We start from the raw sequence: 21114 nt of genomic DNA on the forward strand, positions 1-21114 counted from the left end.
GGCGCTGTCGCTAAACCACTCGTCTGCTTTTTCACCCACAATTCCGAGAGGCGGACCCAGGATGACACCCAACAGCTGCCCTCTGCCCCTCTGCCCGCTCTTGATGCAATTAAAAAGGGGTGATCTGCGGAACATGGCGGCTCAGTTTTCAGAACCCACTCACTGGACTCTATGTGGTCATAAAAGACCCCTGGGCATCCCTCATAGAAAACAGGGTGTTCTGGCTAAACTGCCCACCACAGCCTGGTCATTCTGGCCCCCTAATCATCCCCTGTGTCTAATTGGCTCTCTCTCTCTCTCTCTCTCTCACTATTTCACCACCTAACGGCTAATGTGTGATGAGTGTATTGGGGCAAAAATGGCATCATTCAGGTGGGAGCAACTCATTTCAAGTCAAGTCAAGTTGGGGGGCATGCACTGGTACAGCGCATTGCCGCACCCACCACACGACAAAACAGCTCGGGATCCTGAATGGCAACCCCCCCAGGCAGACACGCAGTTACAGCCAGGTGTTACGTGGGCGACCTCTTGGCCTGGTCAAGCCACTCAGGTCCTCAACAGTGAGCTGGATCACCCTCGGGTAATCACGCCACATGGCCATAGTGCCGTAACTGACGCTCCCTCACGATGAGGTCATGTGCCTCATTCAGGACTCCGTGAGCGACACAAAGTCAGACCAGCGGTCCGAAGAGACTCACATGAAGGAGTCAAGTCTTCATCTCAGGTCACTGATAGCATCCATGTCTCACAAACAGCCCAGGACCCTAAAGACTTGGACCTTCGCCCTTTTGCGCCTTACTAGTGACTTCATGAGCCCCCCCCCCCCCCCCCCCAATCCATCTGCCAACTTTATGGGAAGAGTCACCGGAGTCACAAGAATGTCACTGCCGAGGCAACAGTGAGAAAAGCTCTTTAGAAATGTGAAGAATCAAATCAGAGGTAGGGGTTTTGTAAAACTCGACGTGCATGTATGAAATATTTTTTGATTTTAATAAATTCAATAAAATTTAAAAAACAAAAAAATGTAAAGAATTATTATTATTAAACAGACCAAGCTCCTCTGCGTGACGCTGTTCATTTTCATTCTCACATCTCGCCACATTCAGAGTATCGTGCTGCTCAGTCTCATTCGTGCTATCACCTTCTGTAATGTAATGCCAGTCCTTCAGCAGCTCGCTTATTGCCACACACTCAATCGCACGCGTTCATTGGCGCCATACTGTCTTTATGTGACCCAAGTCCTTATTAATCAGTCAGTCATTATCCAACCCGCTAAATCCTAAGACAGGGTCACGGGGGGTCTGCTGGAGCCAATCCCAGCCAGCACAGGGCACAAGGCAGGAAACAAACCCCGGGCATGGCGCCAGCCCACCGCAGCCCCATTAATCAGCCAACTCAATTTGAAATGTTAATGCCGACTTCTAAAGCTCCTTCTGGCGGGTCACCGGGTTGAATTAGCGCTTACCCTGCACCCTGATGATGACCGTGTCCGGTCCATTCCATCTCTCAGGCACAGAGCTCTGGGAGTTTGTGCCGTTAATTATTTTCCTTTTTTCGCCACTCTCAGACAGATCAATTCTCTCCCTTAATTTGTTTAAATCTAAATTAAAGGTCTGCTTATTCCATCAAGCATTGTGTTTACCTCTCAGACCTGTTCAGGTGTGTATTTATTTACATTGCTGCATTACTGTTGTGCTTTTCTGTCCTGTGTAACCACAAGGGGGCGCCACTGAGCTCCAAACCACTGACTCAATTCCAGGTTCAAGTAAAGGATTCTTATTCGTCCCAAACGCCTTCTTCACAAGAACACCAGCAAAACACACCAACTCCCAATTCCCTCCTTGCCCCCTTTAAGAGTGTTGCCCGCTGCCACCTGACTCTTTTTTTTAAAGCCCACCTGGGAACTGTTGTCAGTTTCGTGCCCAGGCTGTCCGGAGCTTTTTCAGTCCTGCCCTGGCAGTGCCCTCTGGAAGTATCCAAAGACCCTGACAGTGGGCTGCGTTTCCAGACTCCGACTCCCACGCCACCCTGCAGGTGTCTTAATCTGGTCCAGCCTTGAGGAGCACTGCCACCTGTGGGGTGGGGGAATGAACTGCACCCAGTAAGCGCACTTGCTTAGTCCATCCATTATGATGGCCTCCTCCTTGCCATCCCTAATCCCGGCCAGGATGCCTGCCCTTCCTCGGGGCACCTACACCTCCTACTTCCTATTTTATTGCTTGTAACAGGTAGAATAAAGATTTTGAAGGAACAATAAAAAAAAAAAAACTTCATAATTTAAAAAAAATTTAAAAACGTAATAACTTAATTAAATTAAATACAGCAGTTGTACAGAAAATGCCACGTTGAGCTTGGTGAAGTACGCAGCACGTTCATCTGACATGTAGACACTCTGACACCTTGACTTGTGCTCAACGTAGGGGGTAGAAAACGGAAGGAGTGGGCACGTCTGATCTTTGAGTCTAAAGGGGCATGACGAGTAGCTGGCATGTTGAACTGCGTGTTTGTTTGTGTTTTTAGGGGTCCTTCGGAAGCCCACCACAGAGCTGATTATGAACAAGTCAGAAAACTACCGATGGATTCAAGAAGAGAGGCACCTTATTGACCGCAGCCTTCCCAGAATGCTCAACGGCAAAGTAAGCGGGTGGCATTCTAGCGGGTCTGTACGTGGCAGGGCTTAATGCCACACTGGCTGGCACTGCTACCTCACAGCTGCAGAAGCAAAGGGTCTATGGTGTATGGTTTGGGAGACATTTTGTTTTTCCTCGTGTTACCCCTGTGCTCCACCGTTGAAAATTACTAGTCAAATCGTCTTCATCACTGGTTTAATGGCCACTTGATGGTTTTCCAAGTTCACGTCCTTTGATGTAAGACCCTTTCTTTTCATATCACCTCCCACCGTATGTTGCACGGAGCGCTGCATTTCTATTATTGTCAGGTGGTTTTCACGATAAACATTTCAAGGCTTTTTTCTTTGTTTCTTCTTCTCTGCTCACCAGGGCTATCGAGTTGGAAGTGAGTTCTGGAACCAGCCGCAGCAAATGGGAGACGAGCTGTGTGGCATCACCATGACGCTCACCCAGACCGAGCAGGGCTATCCTGAGCCACTTACCCGCATTGGGCAGCCTTCGTGCGTCCGCTCTGAGACAGGTACTCAAATGGGCACTGGGACAGGACAGGCAGCCTGACGTTACATTACAGCACGGCGGCCTAAATCTCTGCCTATCCAATGGGAGGGAGTGGCAAACTTCGCCATCTCTGGTGCAATATGTTGGTCAAAAGTCGCAGCCCTGCTGGTAATACATAATCAGCTCCTCCTGTCACACGCCCTGTCATAGCATTGAGCGAACATAACGGAAACAAGAATAGACTTGGAGCAGGGCCGCACTTTGAGAGTACTCCAGACGACAGACCTGCCTGTGTGTTGGTTAGCACTTCGGCTTCACGGATCCAGCATCCCGTGTCCCAGTGTCACGTCCAGTTGTTGTCTGCGTGGGTTTCGTTTTCTCATTTTACTTCCACATTGACAAAAGGCCTGCCTGTTAGTTTAACTGGCGTCTCACAGAGTGTTGCTGGGATAAGCTGGACCCTGAATTGTGTTAAGTGGTGTGATGGGAGGACCAGAGGAGAGGACACTTTGCTTCCCGGGTCCTCCTTGCGTGGAGTTTGCATGTTCTCCCCGTGTCTGCGTGGGTTTCCTCCCACAGTCCAAAGACATGCAGGTTAGGTGCATTGGAGATCCTAAATTGTCCCTAATGTGTGTGTGCTTGGTGTGTGTGTGCCCTGCGGTGGGCTGGCACCTTGCCCGGGGTTTGTTTCCTGCCTTATGCCCTGTGTTGGCTGGGATTGGCTCCAGCAGATCCCCCGTGACCCTGTAGTTAGGATATAGCGGGATGGAAATGGATGGATGGATGTTTTACGCTGTCTTTCCTCTTTTATCAAGGTAGCGTTTCTCCAAGCCATCATCACACCTGGGAAAAGAGCTCATACCTGCAGCAGCGCCGCGAGGACCTGAAGTCCATTCTGAAGGATCTCGACATCAGTCAGCCGGTAGGTGCAAATTAGGGCTGCAATCTGCGCTTCTATGAGGTCCATTACTGAGTAATGTGCCCTTGTGTGACCAGGAAGGCCATCTTATGAAGAAATCATCCACCCATCCATCCATCCATCATCCAACCCGCTATATCCTAACTACAGGGTCACGGGGGTCTGCTGGAGCCAATCCCAGCCAACACAGGGCATAAGGCAGGAAACAAACCCCGGGCAGGGTGCCAGCCCACCGCAGATGAAGAAAACAACTTGCCAGAAATACTTAGAAACTGAAAGCTGCAAGTCAGATGTTGACATTTTGTTAATTTTTATATTTCAGATTTCAGTTTTAAATAACATGGGGTGGCACGGTGGTGCGGTGGCTAGCACATTTTTTTTTTTTTGTGAGTTGCAGATTCAGATCCCAGCCTGGTAACCGTGTATGTGACATCCGCATGCTCTCCCTGTGGCTTTTGTCCAGGCATTCAGACTTGTGCCAATTAGGTTAACTGGTAACCGTGAGGGTGAGTGTGTGCACCCTGCGATGGACTGGTACCCTGTCCACAAGTTGGTTCCTGCCCTGCACACAGTGCTGTTGCCATTAGAGTAAGTGGCTTTGAAAATATTTGAATTTGTTAAACCATTTTGGGGACATAAAAAAAATCTTGGGGCTGCCCGGTTGGCACAGTGGGTAGCGCTGCTGCCTCGCAGTAAGGAGACCTGAGGTTCGCTTTCTGTGTCCTCCCTGCATGGAGTTTGCATGTTGACCCCGTGTTTGCGTGGGTTTCCTCCCACAGTCCAAAGACATGCAGGTTAGGTGCATTGGAGATCCTAAATTGTCCCTGGTGTGTACTGGGTGTGTGTGTGTGCCCTGCGGTGGGCTGGCGCCCTACCAGGGGTTTGTTTCCTGCCTTCCTTCCTGGGATTGGCTCCAGCAGACCCCCTGTGACCCTGTGTTAGGATATAGCGGGTTGGATAATGGATGGATAGAAACAAATCTTGGCAGCACTGGTTTGACAAGGGACTGTAACAACTGCAGGAAAACACAAGTAAGTTTTGACTTTGGAGAGCAGTTCAGACTGATGAGAATTTGTATTTTTGAACAAGTTCAGTAAAACAATGGATGGCTTTCTGATCTGCTGTGGAGTATTAAGGCATGAAATGCTAAGGATGAACTGCAGTGGTGTATCAGCACCAGCCCTTATGAACCCCTAAGAGGAAAAGTCCCCTTCCTCTTTAAAGTACATTGACTTATTTGCCTGACGCCTTTATCCAAGACAATTTATGAAACAATTGGTAGATAGATAGATAGATAGAATTTGGTATAGTAGGCAGGATTAGATAGATAGATAGAATTTGGTATAGTAGGCAGGATTAGATAGATAGATAGATAGAATTTGGTATAGTAGGCAGGGATAGATAGATAGATAGATAGATAGATAGATAGATAGATAGATAGATAGATAGATAGATAGATAGATAGATAGATAGATAGATAGATAGATAAAATTTGGTATAGTAAGCAGGATTAGATAGATAGAATTTGGTATAGTAGGCAGGATTAGATAGATAGATAAATAGAATTTGGTATAGTAGGCAGGATTAGATAGATAGATAAATAGAATTTGGTATAGTAGGCAGGATTAGATAGATAGATAAAGTTTGGTATAGTAGGCAGGATTAGATAGATAGATAAAATTTGGTATAGTAGGCAGGATTAGATAGATAGAATTTGGTATAGTAGGCAGGATTAGATAGATAGATAGATAGATAGATAGATAGAATTTGGTATCGTAGGCAGGATTAGATAGATAGATAGATAGATAGATAGATAGATAGATAGATAGATAGATAGATAGATAGATAGATAGATAGAATTTGGTATCGTAGGCAGGATTAGATAGATAGATACTTTATTAATCCCAAAGGGAAATTCACATACACCAGCAGCAGCATATCGATAAAGAAAATATTAAATTAAAGAGTGATAACAATGCAGGTATACAGACAGATAATAACTTTGTATAATGTTAATGTTTACCCCCCGGTGGAATTGAAGAGTCGCATAGTATGGGGGAAGAACGATCTCCTCAGTCTGTTAGTGGAGCAGGGCGGTGACAGCAGTCTGTCACTGAAGCTGCTCCTCTGTCTGGAGATGATCCTGTTCAGTGGATGCAGTGGATTCTCCATGATTGACAGGAGTCAGCTCAGCGCCCGTCTCTCTGCCACAGATAATAATAATAATAATAATTCATTACATTTATATAGTGCTTTTCTCAATACTCAAGCTATCCAGATGTCAGACTGTCCAGCTCCATGCCTACAATAGAGCCTGCCTTCCTCACCAGTTTGTCTCAGGCGTGAGGCGTGGTGACACTTGTATCAGCATTTGATGAGGTGCCACATAAGAGGTTGGACATCAAACTAAAAGAAGTGGCAGTTCAGGGTGTAGTTGGGTGCAGAATTGGCTGAGACACAGTAAGCAGAGGGTGACGGTGCGAGGAGCCTCATCAGAAGTGACCAGCAGGGGTCAGTAATGGGGCTGCTGCTATTTTTAATACATATAAATGATTTAGATAGGAATATAAGTAACAAACTGGTGAAGTTTGCAGATGATACCAAGAGCGGTGGATTAGCAGATAATTTGGAGTCCGTTATATCATCACAGAAGGTCTTGGGTAGCAGACAGGCTTGGGCAGATTTGTGGCAGATGAAATTTAATGTCAGTAAATGTAAAGTATTACACATAGGAAGTAAAAATGTGAGGTTTAAATACAGAATGGGTGATCTGAAAATTGGGAATCCACCTTCTGAGAAGGATTTAGAAGTCGTAGAGGACTCTAAGCTATCGACTTCCCGACAGTGTTCAGAAGCCATTAAGAAGGCTAACAGAATGTCAGGTTATATAGCGCCTTGATGTGTGGAGTACAAGTCACAGGAGGTTCTGCTCAGTCTTTATAACACACTGGTGAGGCCTCATCTGGAGTCCTGGTTGCAGTTTGGGTCTCCATAAAGACATAACAGCACAAGAGAAAGTCCTGAGAAGAGCAACTCGGCTGATTCAGGGCTACAGGGGGTGAGTGATGAGAAAAGATTAAAAGAGCTGAGCCTTAAGGGGATGAAGAGGAGACCTGACTGAAGGGTTTCAAATTATGAAGTGAATTAGTCCAGTGAATCGAGACGGTGACTTTAAAATGAGTTCATCAAGAACACGGGGACACAGCTGGAGACTTGTTAAGGGTAAATTTCACAGAAACATCAGGAAGTTTTTCTTTACACAAAGAACAACAGACACTTGGAATGAGTGACCAAGTAGTGTGGTGGACAGTAGGACTTTAGGGACTTTCAGAACTCGACTTGATGTTCTTTTAGAAGAATTAAGTGGACAGGACTGGCGAGCTTTGTTGGGCTGAATGGCCTGCTCTCATCTTGATTGTTCTAATGTTCTAATTTCTTTTTGGTTTTCCAATTGGAGTGCAGGCAGGTCACAGATTGGTGTCAGTAGTGGGATTTGAACCCACAACCCCAGGGTTTGAAGTCCAAAGCCTTCACTGCCTGTTAAAGTAAAGTAGAAACTCGCATTCTTGCACATAGTAATTGGAGACATAAACCGTCACAGTAAATGGTGCCACCCTGTGCCTGCTACACTTCTATTGTACGTGGCTTTTACTATAAAGTGGCACCGACTTTGTACATTTCAGGTCATTTTGCAGTCAAACTCAAAATCTTAAGAATCACCAAAGGAATGAACAACTGATTTGCCGGCCGTTGACTTTCTGCTTCACCCGCACGGCGCTGCACTTCTCAGGACCCACAGTCTTGTCCATTTTTTCTTTTCCTTCTGTAGGACTTTGATGGCCTTGAAGTTCTGGGCTCAGGATTTCCGTTTACGTCCGTATATGTGGAGCACTACCCACTTACTGAGGAGATGGAAGATGAAAGTGAGAAGGAAAACACGTAGGTCTCTTTTCTAAAGTGGCATCTGCTGTTTTTGTGGCCAAAGATGGTGAAAATCGGCCTGTCCAAGGTGGACTCGATGACAAGTGGGCCAGGAGGTAGAAAACCAAAGTGACTGAGCAAAACGAATGAGGGTCTGAACTACAGTGTAGCGGTCCGGTGCCGCTGTCGGTTTATTGATTTTTGTGGTGGAGTTTCCAGGGATGCCCCCTGCCTTGGTGCGACCCGCATGCACTCACAAGCTTAGATACGACAGCAGCCGGTAATAAAACAGCAATTAAAGAATGTATTAAACAATAATAAATGAAACGGATCAGGAGCGCTCCTTTTCTTCACAGGACAACAACAAATCCTCAGACAGTCCATACGTCCAAAACAGGAGACGATCCACGATAAAAACAGGAAGGCAGACAGACCGGCAACTCCAGACACGAGACACAAAAAGACTTTTCCTTCTCTGTAGAAGTGGTCTCCTTGTCCCCAGCAGCCCCTGCACCCTCAGCAGACGACCAATCAGAGCCACTGCAGGGACTGCTGGGAGTTGAAGTTCCAATCCCCAGTAGCATCGCTAACAACAGAAACAAAACAAGAGCCAATGAACCAACGCAGAACGTAATTCAAGCGTCAGAAGGTCCTTTAGCTAACTCAGGGGTCCTCAGTCACGGTCCTGGTGGGCCGCAGTGGCTATAGGTTTTTGCTGCAACCCAATTGCTTAATAAGAAGAACACTTGCAGGGAACAAACCCTGGGCAAGGTGCCAGCCCACCGCAAAGCATCCGGAATTTCAGTGCACAAGAAATAAGGAATCTCACAGACAGAAGAGAGACTCGTCTGTCTGATGTCTTGAGATTTAAGTACCACGAATAAACGGAAAAAAGATTAAAAACAAAGGCAGAGACTGCTGCTGAACTTGCCACAGCTATCCCTTCATTCAGTGCCAGCTCCATTAGGCAGCACACAGAAAACGGGGTGACAGCAGCTCTCCTGGAAAGTCCTAACCCAGTCAGTAAAGTAGACGTGCCCAGTGATTTTCAGTCCTTGCGATTTGACACAGTGCACCAACAAGATCAGCGATTTCGGTCGGCGAATGTGACCGAAAAAAAAGTCGCCTAATGTGACATCAGCTTTTTATATGACAGCAGATAGAAGCAGCATGCGCCACTGCGCCAGCTAAATAATGTGAAGTAAGCCCTAAGTCTGTTCAGAGGTTTCCTTACTCTCAGCCAGCAGGTGGCACTGGTGAGCAAACTGTAGAACACATGGAAAAAAAACAATAAAACAAACACTGGGACCCCCAGGGTCAAAGTTTTGAGTTCCAAAGTAGTCGGTGTGGTTCTAGAGAGCAACTATGCAAAATCAGACCCCGATCAGTTAAAGGGTGTAGGATTGTATAGGCCGGGGACAGAGAGACAGACATTGAATTTCATAGACAGCAGATAGACATCGGTGCTGATTCAGTCTCCATTGATCAAGTTGTGCCCACGTTGTACAAATATACAGTGACGTGTGGTGAGGTTCATGTCTGGTGACTCCTTCAGAGTCAGATTTACAAATCTATGAACCACAAGAGTAGCTCATTCGCTAATCAACTGGCGGCCTTCATGCACATCGACTGCTGGTTATGTTTTATATCTCATCAGCGCTCTTTACACACACAGACAGCTGAGGCGCAGATTTGACTGACAAAGAGCGGCGAGAGAGCGGAGAGCGCATGTGCTCCTCACCCTCCACGTGTTCTAAATTTGCTGTTGCAATTCCACAATTCAAACTCATAAAATACAAATGAAAGTATAGAGAGGTGTACAAATAAAACGGGTTTCAATTTTGACCTTAATTGAAATATTTAGTTGTTTTTAAAAGTTTTTAATTCTGATGCTTTAAATCAATTTTAATACAAACTGTTCAACAAAAGGATAACAAGAAAAACAAAAGGATATTTTATTTAAGGTCAAAATTTTGTTTTTAAATATTGGATTGTTTTTTTCTTAGTCTGATCCCAGTTTTTTTATTTTTAAATTGAAAACCGTTTACGGTCTTACCTTTATTTGTAAATGAAGTCCATGCGCATTTCGTTCTCCACAAAAATCTCCGTCACTTTCTTGTAAAGGTCCCTACTTATTTTCCTTCAGTTTTAAAAATCTTAATCCTCCATTTTGGCAGTCAGTCGGAACAAAAAATAAAATTAACGGGCCGGCCCGCTGCGGTGCAGTTGACTTTCTGATGTCGCTGACTTATCGGCGTAGAAGATTCAGGACGCCACGGTACTGTCTGCCTTGCCTTGTGCCTTTTCACTGCGGTTTTATGTCCGATCAGCAAGACTAAATATGTCACACACATTAATTGAAGATATTAGCCAGGCTGTGGAAAGTCAGGTGTATAATAAACGTGTCTGCAAACCTTATATTGGCGATATACAGAGAGACAGCGACGTGCACGCGCCAGCTGTGTGAGGGAGCGCGCAGTCCGAACTGAGGGAGGCTCGTCGGTGCCGCACCTCGCGTTTCTCCGCTGAATTTGAACACGAAATGCGCCAATTCCGCGATTTGGACTATAAAAATGATCAGAATTATTGGAATCGTACAGAAACGAAATTTATAGCACAGACCAGTGGACACATTTATTTTATGTTATCGTTATTAGTTTTTTTACTTTTCATGATGACAGAGAGGCTCCCCTGACTGCACATACAGATTATTACACTTTGGACCGTGTTTGCTATCTAACGTTATCTGGTTTACTTCCCACCACCAACACTGTGAGGGTCTTACAGTAAAATGTCGCATTGCATGTCTGACGGGATTGTAATTTTGTAACTGACACATTGTAATAAACTCTATAAAAAAACAATAAAACCAAATAATAAAATTAGCCCTGCCAGTGCCCAGCCTGCAATACATGGCGAGGGAAACAACGTAGTGCGCATGTCACTTGGATTGAATTTTCAGAAAAATAATAAATGTAAAAAAATAAACAGAAGATGATGTTAGGCCAAATCTGCCAGTACATGTGAACTGAGATCTTAATGTTCTTCTAACCTGTCCAAAAATTCGAAGTGATATTATGCCTCCCGTCCCCCTGGTTTTCTATTCTGGCCATTTGAATGACCAAGCTGGATGTGACGTTAAGATTAAGCTGGGCCTGAGATGGCCTTCAGGATGGTGACACTGGCCTGAATTGTATGTGCTTTTTTATTTCAGAGACCCCCTTCAGGACTACCCCGATGTAATGACGGAGCCCATCTTTGGCCCGTCTCTCTTGATTGGTGGGAAGCGAGCGCAGTGGACCGGTAACGCCTCCTCCCATGAGGTACTGCTTTTTTTGTTTGTTTTGTAGCCATATTGTAAATACATTGAATGGGGGGGGGGGGGCACCGTCTCCTGGATCACGGACCACCTGACCAATGGACAGCAGTCTGTGAGCCTGAGGGGCTGTGTGTCAGAAATGGTGGTGTGTGACACTGGTGCACCTCAGGGGTCCGTCGTGTCTCCCTCCCTCTTCACCCTCCACACCACAGACTTCCAGTGCTTGTCTCAGATGACTCGTCCATCACAGGCTGCGTTAATAATGGCGATGGGTCCGACTGCCGGAGGCTTGCGGAGGACTTTGTCTTGTGGTGCAGCTCAACATCAGCAAGAGAAAGGAGCTGCTGGTGGACTTTGGGTGTGCCAGTGAGCCTCTGAGACGAGTCACTGTTCAGGAGGAGGATGTGGTGGTGGTGGAGAGCATTCAAGTACCAGCAGACTGGACTGGTCTGACAACACAAGAAGGGCCCGAGTAGGCTGGACTTCCTGAGGAGACCCCGGTCTTTTGATGTGTGCAGCAAGCAGCTGGAAATGTTCTACCAGTGTCCATAGTAGGCAGCGTAATGTTCACTGCGGAGAAGCAACTTGAGTTCAAATGACGTAAAATCTTTGAAATCTGCTCCATCACAGGCCCAACCCCTGGACACATCAGAAGCTACCGTGGAAATGGGAATGGTGGAGGCCATCTTGAAAAATCCCCTCTAGGAGGCGCTCACTTAGCCCTTAGCTGCAGGCTCATTCCTCTGCTGTGTGCTCAGAAGCACCTCTGGGGGTCTTCTCTGCCCACTGCTATCATGCACTTCACTAATTCCTCCTGATTTTTCAGCCTGGATGCCCTCTTTAGGTTCACTTGTATTCATTTTACTGTTTCTGCACAATATTTTTTATTTGGGGCGGCACGGTGGCGCAGTGGGTATCGCTGCTGCCTTGCAGTTAGGAGACCCGGGTTCGCTTCCCGGGTCCTGCGTGGAGTTTGCATGTTCTCCCTGTGTCTGCGTGGGTTTCCTCCCACAATCCAAAGACATGCAGGTTGGGTGCATTGGTGATTCTAAATTGTCCCTAATGTGTGTGTGTGTGTGTGTGTGTGCCCTGTGGTGGGCTGGCACCCTGCCCGGGGTTTGTTTCCTGCCTTGCGCCCGGTGTTGGCTGGGATTGGCTCCAGCAGGCCCCCGTGACCCTGTAGTTAGGATATAGCGGGTTGGATAATGGATGGATGGATGGATTTTTTTATTTGTCTATTGAGTGATTGTATTCTTTGTCCTGTGAGTGCGTATCCTTTACTGCTGTACGCTTCCAAATCCCACCCAAGATTAATCGAACCTACTGTGTACAGAGTACAGCGAAATTCTTACTTGCATATCCAACCAACGTCTAACATGTCGCCTCCCTCCCGATGGTCCCCCCCTGTTCCAACGCTTAAGTGAAGTTCGATGGGCTCGCATGGCAGAAGGGGGTACCCTGGCCCTAGCAGCAGGCCGTCCTTGTGGAGGGGACACGGGGCTTTGCCTGATTGGCGGCACAAAACTCAAACCAACCGCCGTGAGAGTCTTCAGCGTGTTTCAATACACCAAGTCACGGGTCTTCCTCACCCGCTTCCTCCTCCTCCTCCTCCTTCTGAGGTGGGGCCCATTTATTATGTTCGAACATCATGGCATTGTTAAGAGCGCCTTTTTGTTGGTAAATACAGTTAGGTCCATAAATATTTGGACAGAGACGACTTTTTTCTCATTTTGGTTCTGTACATTACCACAATGAATTTGAAATGAAACAACTCCGATGCAGTTGAAGTGCAGACTTTCAACTTTAATTCAGTGGGGTGAACAAAACGATTGCATTAAAATGTGAGGCAACTAAAGCATTTTTTGAACACAATCCCTTCATTTCAGGGGCTCAAAAGTAATTGGACAAATGAAATAACTGGAAATCAAATGTTCATTTCTAATACTTGGTTGAAAACCCTTTGCTGGCAATGACAGCCTGAAGTCTTGAACTCCTGGACATCACCAGATGTTGGGTTTCCTCCTTTTTAATGCTCTGCAGGCCTTTACTGCAGCGGCTTTCAGTTGCTGTTTGTTTGTGGGCCTTTCTGTCTGAAGTTTAGTCTTCAACAAGTGAAATGCCTGCTCAATTGGGTTAAGATCAGGTGACTGACTTGGCCATTCCAGAATTTTCCACTTCTTTGCTTTAATAAACTCCTGGGTTGCTTTGGCTGTATGTTTTGGGTCATTGTCCATCTGTATCATGAATCAATGTGACTGCTGTATTTAGCTGGATTTGAGCAGACAGTATGTCTCTGAACACCTCAGAATTCATTCGGCTGCTTCTGTCCTGTGTCACATCATCAATAAATACAAGTGTCCCAGTGCCACTGGCAGCCATCACACTGCCTCCCTCCACCATGTTGTACAGATGATGTGCTATGCTTTGGATAATGAGCTGTTCCACGCCTTCTCCATACTTTTTTCTTGCCATCATTCTGGTAGAGGTTGATCTTGGTTTCATCTGTCCAAAGAATGTTTTTCCAGAACTGTGCTGGCTTTTTTAGATGTTCTTTAGCAAAGTCCAATCTCACCTTTCTATTCTTGAGGCTTATGAGTGGCTTGCACCTTGCAGTGCACCCTCTGTATTTATTTTCATGCAGTCTTCTCTTTATGGTAGACTTGGATATCGATACGCCCGCCGACCCCCTGGAGAGTGTTGTTCACTTGGTTGGCTGTTGTGAAGGGGTTTCTCTTCACCATGGAAATGATTCTGTGATCATCTACCACTGTTGTCTTCCGTGGACGTCCAGGGGCCTCATGTATAACGCCGTGCGTAGAACTCACACTATAACATGGCGTAAGCACAAAAGCGGGATTGTGCGTACGCACAGAAAAATCCAGATGCAGGAATCTGTGCGCATGCATACTTTCACGTTCTTCTACTACATAAATCCCGATTTGCGTGAAAAGTAACGCACGTGCACGCGCCTTCTGTCCCGCCCCAACTCCTCCCAGAATTACGCCTCTTTGAATATGCAAATCAATATAAATAGCCTTCTGTGAAAAGACAATGGGAAAAGCACGGGAGAAAATATAAGAATTTCAGCGAATACCAAGTGGAGGCAAATGAAAAACGTACTATTTGTTGGTTTAAACAGTGGTATAATCAACAAAAGGAAGCTGATCGAGTGACAGTGTGTCGGAGAAACTCGAAGGCTCAACTTCACAAAGTCGCACAGTGCCCGAAATAAAAAAGAAATCACACATCAAAGTCGCCGTGAAAAAGCGAGTCGCAGCCCACCGTCTGAGTGTCATATGAAAGCGTATTAGGGTACAGACAAAAAAAAAGGCACACAGTGGGGAAAAAAGCACGAAATGTCAACTTTAATCTCGAAATTTCCACTTTAATCACGTAGTTTATTTTGCCATTAAAGTAGAACATCTTAAACTTCATCTTAAAATCGTTTAATTTACTAGTTTCTCAAATCCTATTGTAACTAAAGTGGCACATTAAATGCTTTGTTCTGTATTTGATCATCTATGTGCTCTGTGTGTGAATCACTACCTGCTTCTTAAACGGGCTTTCTCTTTCTCCGACGGGACACATAATCCATTACATTCTTGATATTACAGCTCTCTGAATAATTAAAATACTGAGATGTATACGTGATATCTTTTTCATGATGATAGGAATGAAAGCATGTTATTAAACATGGGAACACGGTGGCGCAGTGCTTGTTCATGTCTCACGCAAGAGGCTTGCTGCGCCATGCGTGACCTTCGATGAAATAATTTATTACAGCAGTACTGTCTCTTTCAAACGTACTAACCTCCAATTCCTGTCCTTACTTTTCTTTCTCCAAAAACTCAATCGCCACACAATAAGCTATGTAATAGACGTGAAGCCATCTGTAAGCTTAGAACTTCGATTCTTCAAAACTTTTAAGGAACATTGAAATATCTTAGTAGTACGTGTTTAATTATTATATCCGTCTATCTTTCCAGTGTCGCGTCAGCACCAGCAGTAATACAGCGCAAGGCAGGAACAATTACTGAACTAGCTAGCGCTGCGGCACCGTGTCCTCACATGTTTAATTATTAACAATACAGATTATTTAAATGAAGTTAAAGTTTTATCTGTATAATATAATCAACATGTTTTGCTGCATTTCGTCTTAGAAATGAATACCGTCATCACATGTAAATACGCGCTTTATAAAGTGGCGCAGGTTGTGCAATATTATAACTGTAGTGCAAGTTTACAGTGGGGTAATTGTACTTATAAGTCCAAATATTTCTACAAGGAGCACTTGATGGACTGATTGAGTGTGTTTAGAGTTCTTGGGATGAAACTGTTTCTAAACCGCGAAGTCCGTACAGGGACTAAAGCGTTTGCTGTGGCTCAGGCAGCATCTGCTTCATGCTGTGTACCGATAATTCTCTTTCCAATCAGCTGCTGCTGTGATTTCCCACTCAGATACAGTGATATAAATACTCTGAGTGGTGCAGTGAGAGTAATGTGGAAAAAGATGATCTGCTGTGGCAGCCCTTAACGGGATCAGCTGAAAGAACATGCAGTGAGAGTTACAACGCTAAAGCAGTTATGGTATTTGGAATACTATGGCTATTCCCTGGACCATTATATTGCTACAGGTTAATTACAATCAGATGCATTACACTAATAAACAATATGCAGTTAATTTCAGTGTATTTATAAAGCCACGCCAGGAATGTGGATTTAAGAAAGAAAGAGTGATCACACAGGAACAGTAGCACTGCTTTGACACTGGGTGCCGCCAGTCTGCAAAACCGGGCGGATAAATTGCGTACGCCAAGGAATGAGTTACCGTGGAAATGTGCGTGGCTTTACGCCAAGTTTAGGTTTTATACATCGCGATTTGAGCGTGGAAAGGTTCGTACGCAACATTTCTGTGCGTACGCACCGTTTATACATGAGGCCCCAGGTCTTTTTGCGTTGCTGAGTTCACCAGTGCTTGCTTTCTTTCTCAGGATGTACCAAACTGTAGATTTTGCCCCTCGTAATATTGTAGCAATTTCTCAGATGGGTTTTTTCTGTTTTCGCAGCTTAAGGATGGCTTCTGTCACCTGCATGGAGAGCTCCTTTGACCGCATGTTGCCTGTTCACAGCAAAATCTTCCACATGCAAGCACCACACCTCAAATCAACTCCAGGCCTTTTATCTGCTTAATTGATAAGGACATAACGACGGACTTGACCACACCTGTCCATGAAATAGCCTTTGAGTCAATTGTCCAATTACTTTTGAGCCCCTGAAATGAAGGGATTGTGTTCAAAAAATGCTTTAGTTGCCTCACATTTTTATGCAATCGTTTTGTTCACCCCACTGAATTAAAGCTGAAAGTCTGCACTTCAACTGCATCTGAGTTGTTTCATTTCAAATTCGTTGTGGTCATGTACAGAACCAAAATTAGAAAAAAGTCGTCTCTGTCCAAATATTTATGGACCTAACTGTATGTGTGACTTCATTTCAAGTTTATTAACCACTTTGGCTTCATTAATGGTTTGAAGCACACACTTATTTTTTTGCAGCTCATCTTCTGAAATTTGTACATTTGTCCAGTTTGAAAAAAAAAATACAAAAAATCTCACATTATTTTTTTTTTTTCAGGGAGAGGTTGGCATTACCGCTCGACTCACGTTTGAAGCTTTAGCGGAAATGCCAGCCACGTCGTCGCTGGACGTCACCAACAATGGCAGTGCGTCGGTGTATTTCAACTGGAAACGTCTACCTCACGTGGTGAGCTTTGAAGATGTCCAGGGCGGCCAGAAGACTCAAAGGTTTTACTTCGACACGAGCGCAGGTGAGTGGAGCTGCTTGGCACGGTGGTGGAATGTGACTAGCGGTGGATGATGTGTGCCCACAGAGTAGGCAGTGGGTTGGCACCGACGGTATATGGAGACATTTGTGATGGTCCCGTTGTAGCGCTGATGATACGTTATTTCTGCTGTCAATCGGGTGTTGTGGGGATTGTATTTACAGACTGGGGTTAACAGCGGTGCCCCAGTGGTGGGACTTCCAGTTTCCTTTTTTTTGCATTTGCGGGGAGTGATTTACATAAAGGGAGAGAAGAGAGCCAAGAAGAAGATGGGGGGGATTTGGGGGGGGGTGGTTTGAATAAAAGCAGATCATCTACTGCATGGACCATGCAACGAAGTCCAGGAGCTTCTACAGTCCTGTGGATTATGTGGAAGGGTGCACTGAACGTTCCGCCGTTTCCAAAGTACTCGGGTGAGCTTGTCGAAGGACTTCCTGTTCTGCATCATGGCGCACACTGACTGTACAGCTTCTATGGCGAAGACTGGATTGCTGCTAGGAGTCAGCAATTGCTAGAACTCTTCATTTTGCCTGTCAGCATCAGGGGTCAGAACTGTGGACTTCTTTATAATCTCTGGAAGGGGAACTGGGGGAGGAACATTAGAACACTCTGGACTCTGGAGAACAGGCCATTCAGCCCAACAAAGCTTGCCAGTCCCATCCACTTAATTCTTCTAAAATAACATCAAGTCGAGTTCTGAAAGTCCCTAAAGTCCTACTGTCCACCACATGACTTGGTTGCTTATTCCAAGTGTCTGTCGTTCTTTGTGTAAAGAAAAACTTCCTGATGTTTGTGTGAAATTTACCCTGTGAAGTTTCCAGCTGTGTCCCCGTGTTCTTGAAGAACTCATTTTAAAGTCACCATCTCGATCCACTGGACTGATACCCTTAATAATTTTAAACATGTCAGTCAGGTCTCCTCTTCATCTCCTGTAAAGGCTCAGCTCTTTTAATCTTTCCTCATAATTCAACCCCTGTAGCCCTGAATCAGCCGAGTTGCTCTTCTCTGGACCTTCTCTTGTGCTGCTATGTCTTTATGGAGACCAAAACTGCACACAGGACTCCAGATGAGGCCTCACCAGTGTGTTATAAAGGTTGAGCAGAACCTCCTGTGACCTGTACTGCACACATCAAGGCGCTATATAACCTGACAGTCCGTTAGCCTTCTTAATGGCTTCTCAACACTGTCGGGAAGTCGATAGCGTAGAGTCCTCAATCCTTCTCATGAGGTGGACTCTCGATTTTCCGACCGCCCATCGTGTATTCAAACCTCACATTTTTACTTCCTATGTGTAATTCTTAACTTACTAGCCGACGCCCACCGTAGCATACGGCGCTGTAAGAATAAGAACGGAAAACGGTGAGAAAGGAATTCAGAAATGAAGAAGACGTAAATACTTGTTTTGTTTTGAAAGGTTTACCACAAATGTCGCAGAGGAAGGTTGTAGCAGTAGACAAAACTGTAGTGTTTTGTGGAAGAGAAGAATGAGTGAGGACTGATGTGTTGGTGTTATCAGACATGATCGGAATCGGTAGGAGGGTATTCATAGTGGCCATTGTCCAGTTGTCCCGAGTTCAGAAGGTAAATGAAGAGAGTATTTCCAGAATTGTAAATGCAAGGTGGGATGCTGGGGTCGTGTTTGAAGTAAATGACAATGGTAGCATGGAGAATCTCGGAAAGAGCTTGGATTTCAGCTTCACCACCATAAACTCCAGATGTTGCCATGTATTGACAGTACTCCTGACTTGTTGTGATACCTCGTCTTGCGTTGGAAAGAACAACAGGAAGAACGTCTCCACATCTGTCCCAATGTGATGCAACGAAATCTACTGCCCTATGTTGGAGTGAGAGTGCATCGCCTGCGTCAACCGTTTGTGTCAAGAAATAATCCACTGATAGGAACAGGTGGTTGCCGGATCCCGGAATAGAGATGACGTTGTACAAAAACCTGTCGACAGAGAAGATACTGTCGTTCATTTTATAACAAAGGCTTAGGAAACAACCGTCACAGTATAACGAAAATACGAAGGAGCGAAAACCAATGCCAATGGTCGACAGAGTACCTTCCTGTAGCAGGCTATGGAAAACGCTCCCAGGCACACACATGGCTGAAGTGAAAGGTCACGCGGTCAGGCTAGACAGAGGGCGGTGACGTGACACCAATGGGGTCATGAGAGAGGAGCGGGGAACGCGGTAGTCCGAAGGAGGAATAGGAATCGAGAAAAGGGGGTGTATGGGAGGCCTCAGGCAGCATGGAGAAGGGTTTGGAAGATAGATACTTTATTAATCCCAAAGGGAAATTCCCATACTCCAGCAGCAGCATACTGATAAAGAATATTAAATTAAAGAGTGATAACAGTGCAGGTATACAGACAGACAGTAACTTTGTATAATTTTAACGTTTACCCCCCCGGTGGAATTGAAGAGTCACATAGTGTGGTGGAGGAACATCAGTCTGTCAGTGGAGCAGGACGGTGACATCAGTCTGTCGCTGAAGCTGCTCCTCTGTCTGGAGATGATCCTGTTTAGTGGATGCAGTGGATTCTCCATGATAGACAGGAGTCTGCTCAGCGCCCGTCGCTCTGCCACAGATGTCAAACTGTCCAGCTCCGTGCCTACAATAGAGCCTGCCTTCCTCACCAGTTTGTCCAGGCCTGAGGCGTCAATGTTCTTTATGCTGCCTCCCCAGCACACCACCGCGTAGAAGAGGGCACTCGCCACAACCGTCTGATAGAACATCTGCAGCATCTTATTGCAGATGTTGAAGGATGCCAGCCTTCTAAGGAAGTATAGTCAGCTCTGTCCTTTCTTACACAGAGCATCAGTATTGGCAGTCCAGTCCAGTTTATCATCCAGCTGCACTCCCAGGTATTTATAGGTTTGCACCATCTGCACACAGTCACCTCTGATGATCATGGGGTCCATGAGAGGTCTGGGCCTCCTAAAATTCACCACTATCTCCTTGGTTTTGCTGGTGTTCAGGTGTAGGTAGTTTGAGTCGCACCATTTAACAAAGTCATTGATGAGGTTTCTATACTCCTCCTCCTGCCCACTCCTGATGCAGCCCATGATAGCAGTGTCGTCAGCGAACTTTTGCACGTGGCAGGACTCTGAGTTGTATTGGAAGTCCGATGGCTGAACAGGACTGGAGAAAGTACAGTCCCCTGCAGCGCTCCTGTGCTGCTGACCACAATGTCAGACCTGCAGTTCCTGAGACGCACATACTGAGGTCTGTTTGTAAGATAGTCCACGATCCATGCCACCAGGTATGAATCTACTCCCATCTCTGTCAGCTTGTCCCTAAAGAGCAGAGGTTGGATGTTGTTGAAGGCTCTAGAGAAGTCCAAAAACATAATTCTTACAGCACCACTGCATCTGTCCAAGTGGGAGAGGGATCGGTGTAGCATGTAGATGATGGCATCCTCCGCTTCCACCTTCTCCTGGTATGCAAACTGCAGAGGGTCGAGGGCATGGTGGACCTGTGACCTCAGGTGGTGAAACAGCAGGTGCTCCATGGTCTTCATCACGTGTGACGTCAGAGCGACAGGCTGGAAGTTGTTCAGCTCACTAGGACGTGATGTCTTTGGGACTGGGGTGATACAAGATGTTTTGCAAAGCCTGGGGATTCTGCCCTGTTCCAGGCTCAGGTTGAAGATGCGCTGTAGAGGACTCCCCAGCTCCAACACACAGGCCTTCAGCAGTTGTGGTGATACTCCATCTGGAATAGGACGAAGAGCAGGAATAGGAATCGAGAAATGCCGTGTCAGCTGAGTGTCGGCTGGACCGCTTTTGAACAGGAAGCAGGACGAACCAGAAGAGAAATCTATATAAGAGATATTACTTGTCAGTATATGTAAGCAAACTGCCCAGGAGTAGGGTGTGAGATACAGAAAACACAAATCAGTGCAAACGTCGCCTCAGAATCGCTCAGGTATCACCGTGTGGTCACGTAGGCACAATACATAGAAAATAAAGGCCGTGTGCTCCG

General features: G+C 45.8%; 1 protein-coding gene across 2 annotated transcripts in view; it reads left to right on the plus strand.

The window, feature by feature from the left end:
* mycbpap (mycbp associated protein) overlaps window positions 1-21114 on the plus strand; it is a 61842-nt gene that overhangs the window by 22485 nt on the left and 18243 nt on the right. For both annotated transcript variants that reach the window (XM_051918942.1, XM_028818493.2), the window contains exons 6-11: window positions 2521-2636; window positions 3000-3150; window positions 3944-4050; window positions 7877-7986; window positions 11183-11291; window positions 16919-17111. In XM_051918942.1, coding sequence (XP_051774902.1) covers window positions 2521-2636; window positions 3000-3150; window positions 3944-4050; window positions 7877-7986; window positions 11183-11291; window positions 16919-17111 — 786 coding nt within the window. The remainder of the gene's footprint in view (window positions 1-2520; window positions 2637-2999; window positions 3151-3943; window positions 4051-7876; window positions 7987-11182; window positions 11292-16918; window positions 17112-21114) is intronic.

Source organism: Erpetoichthys calabaricus, chromosome 14 (genome assembly GCF_900747795.2).
Source record: "Erpetoichthys calabaricus chromosome 14, fErpCal1.3, whole genome shotgun sequence".
Classification (NCBI taxonomy): Eukaryota; Metazoa; Chordata; class Cladistia; order Polypteriformes; family Polypteridae; genus Erpetoichthys; species Erpetoichthys calabaricus.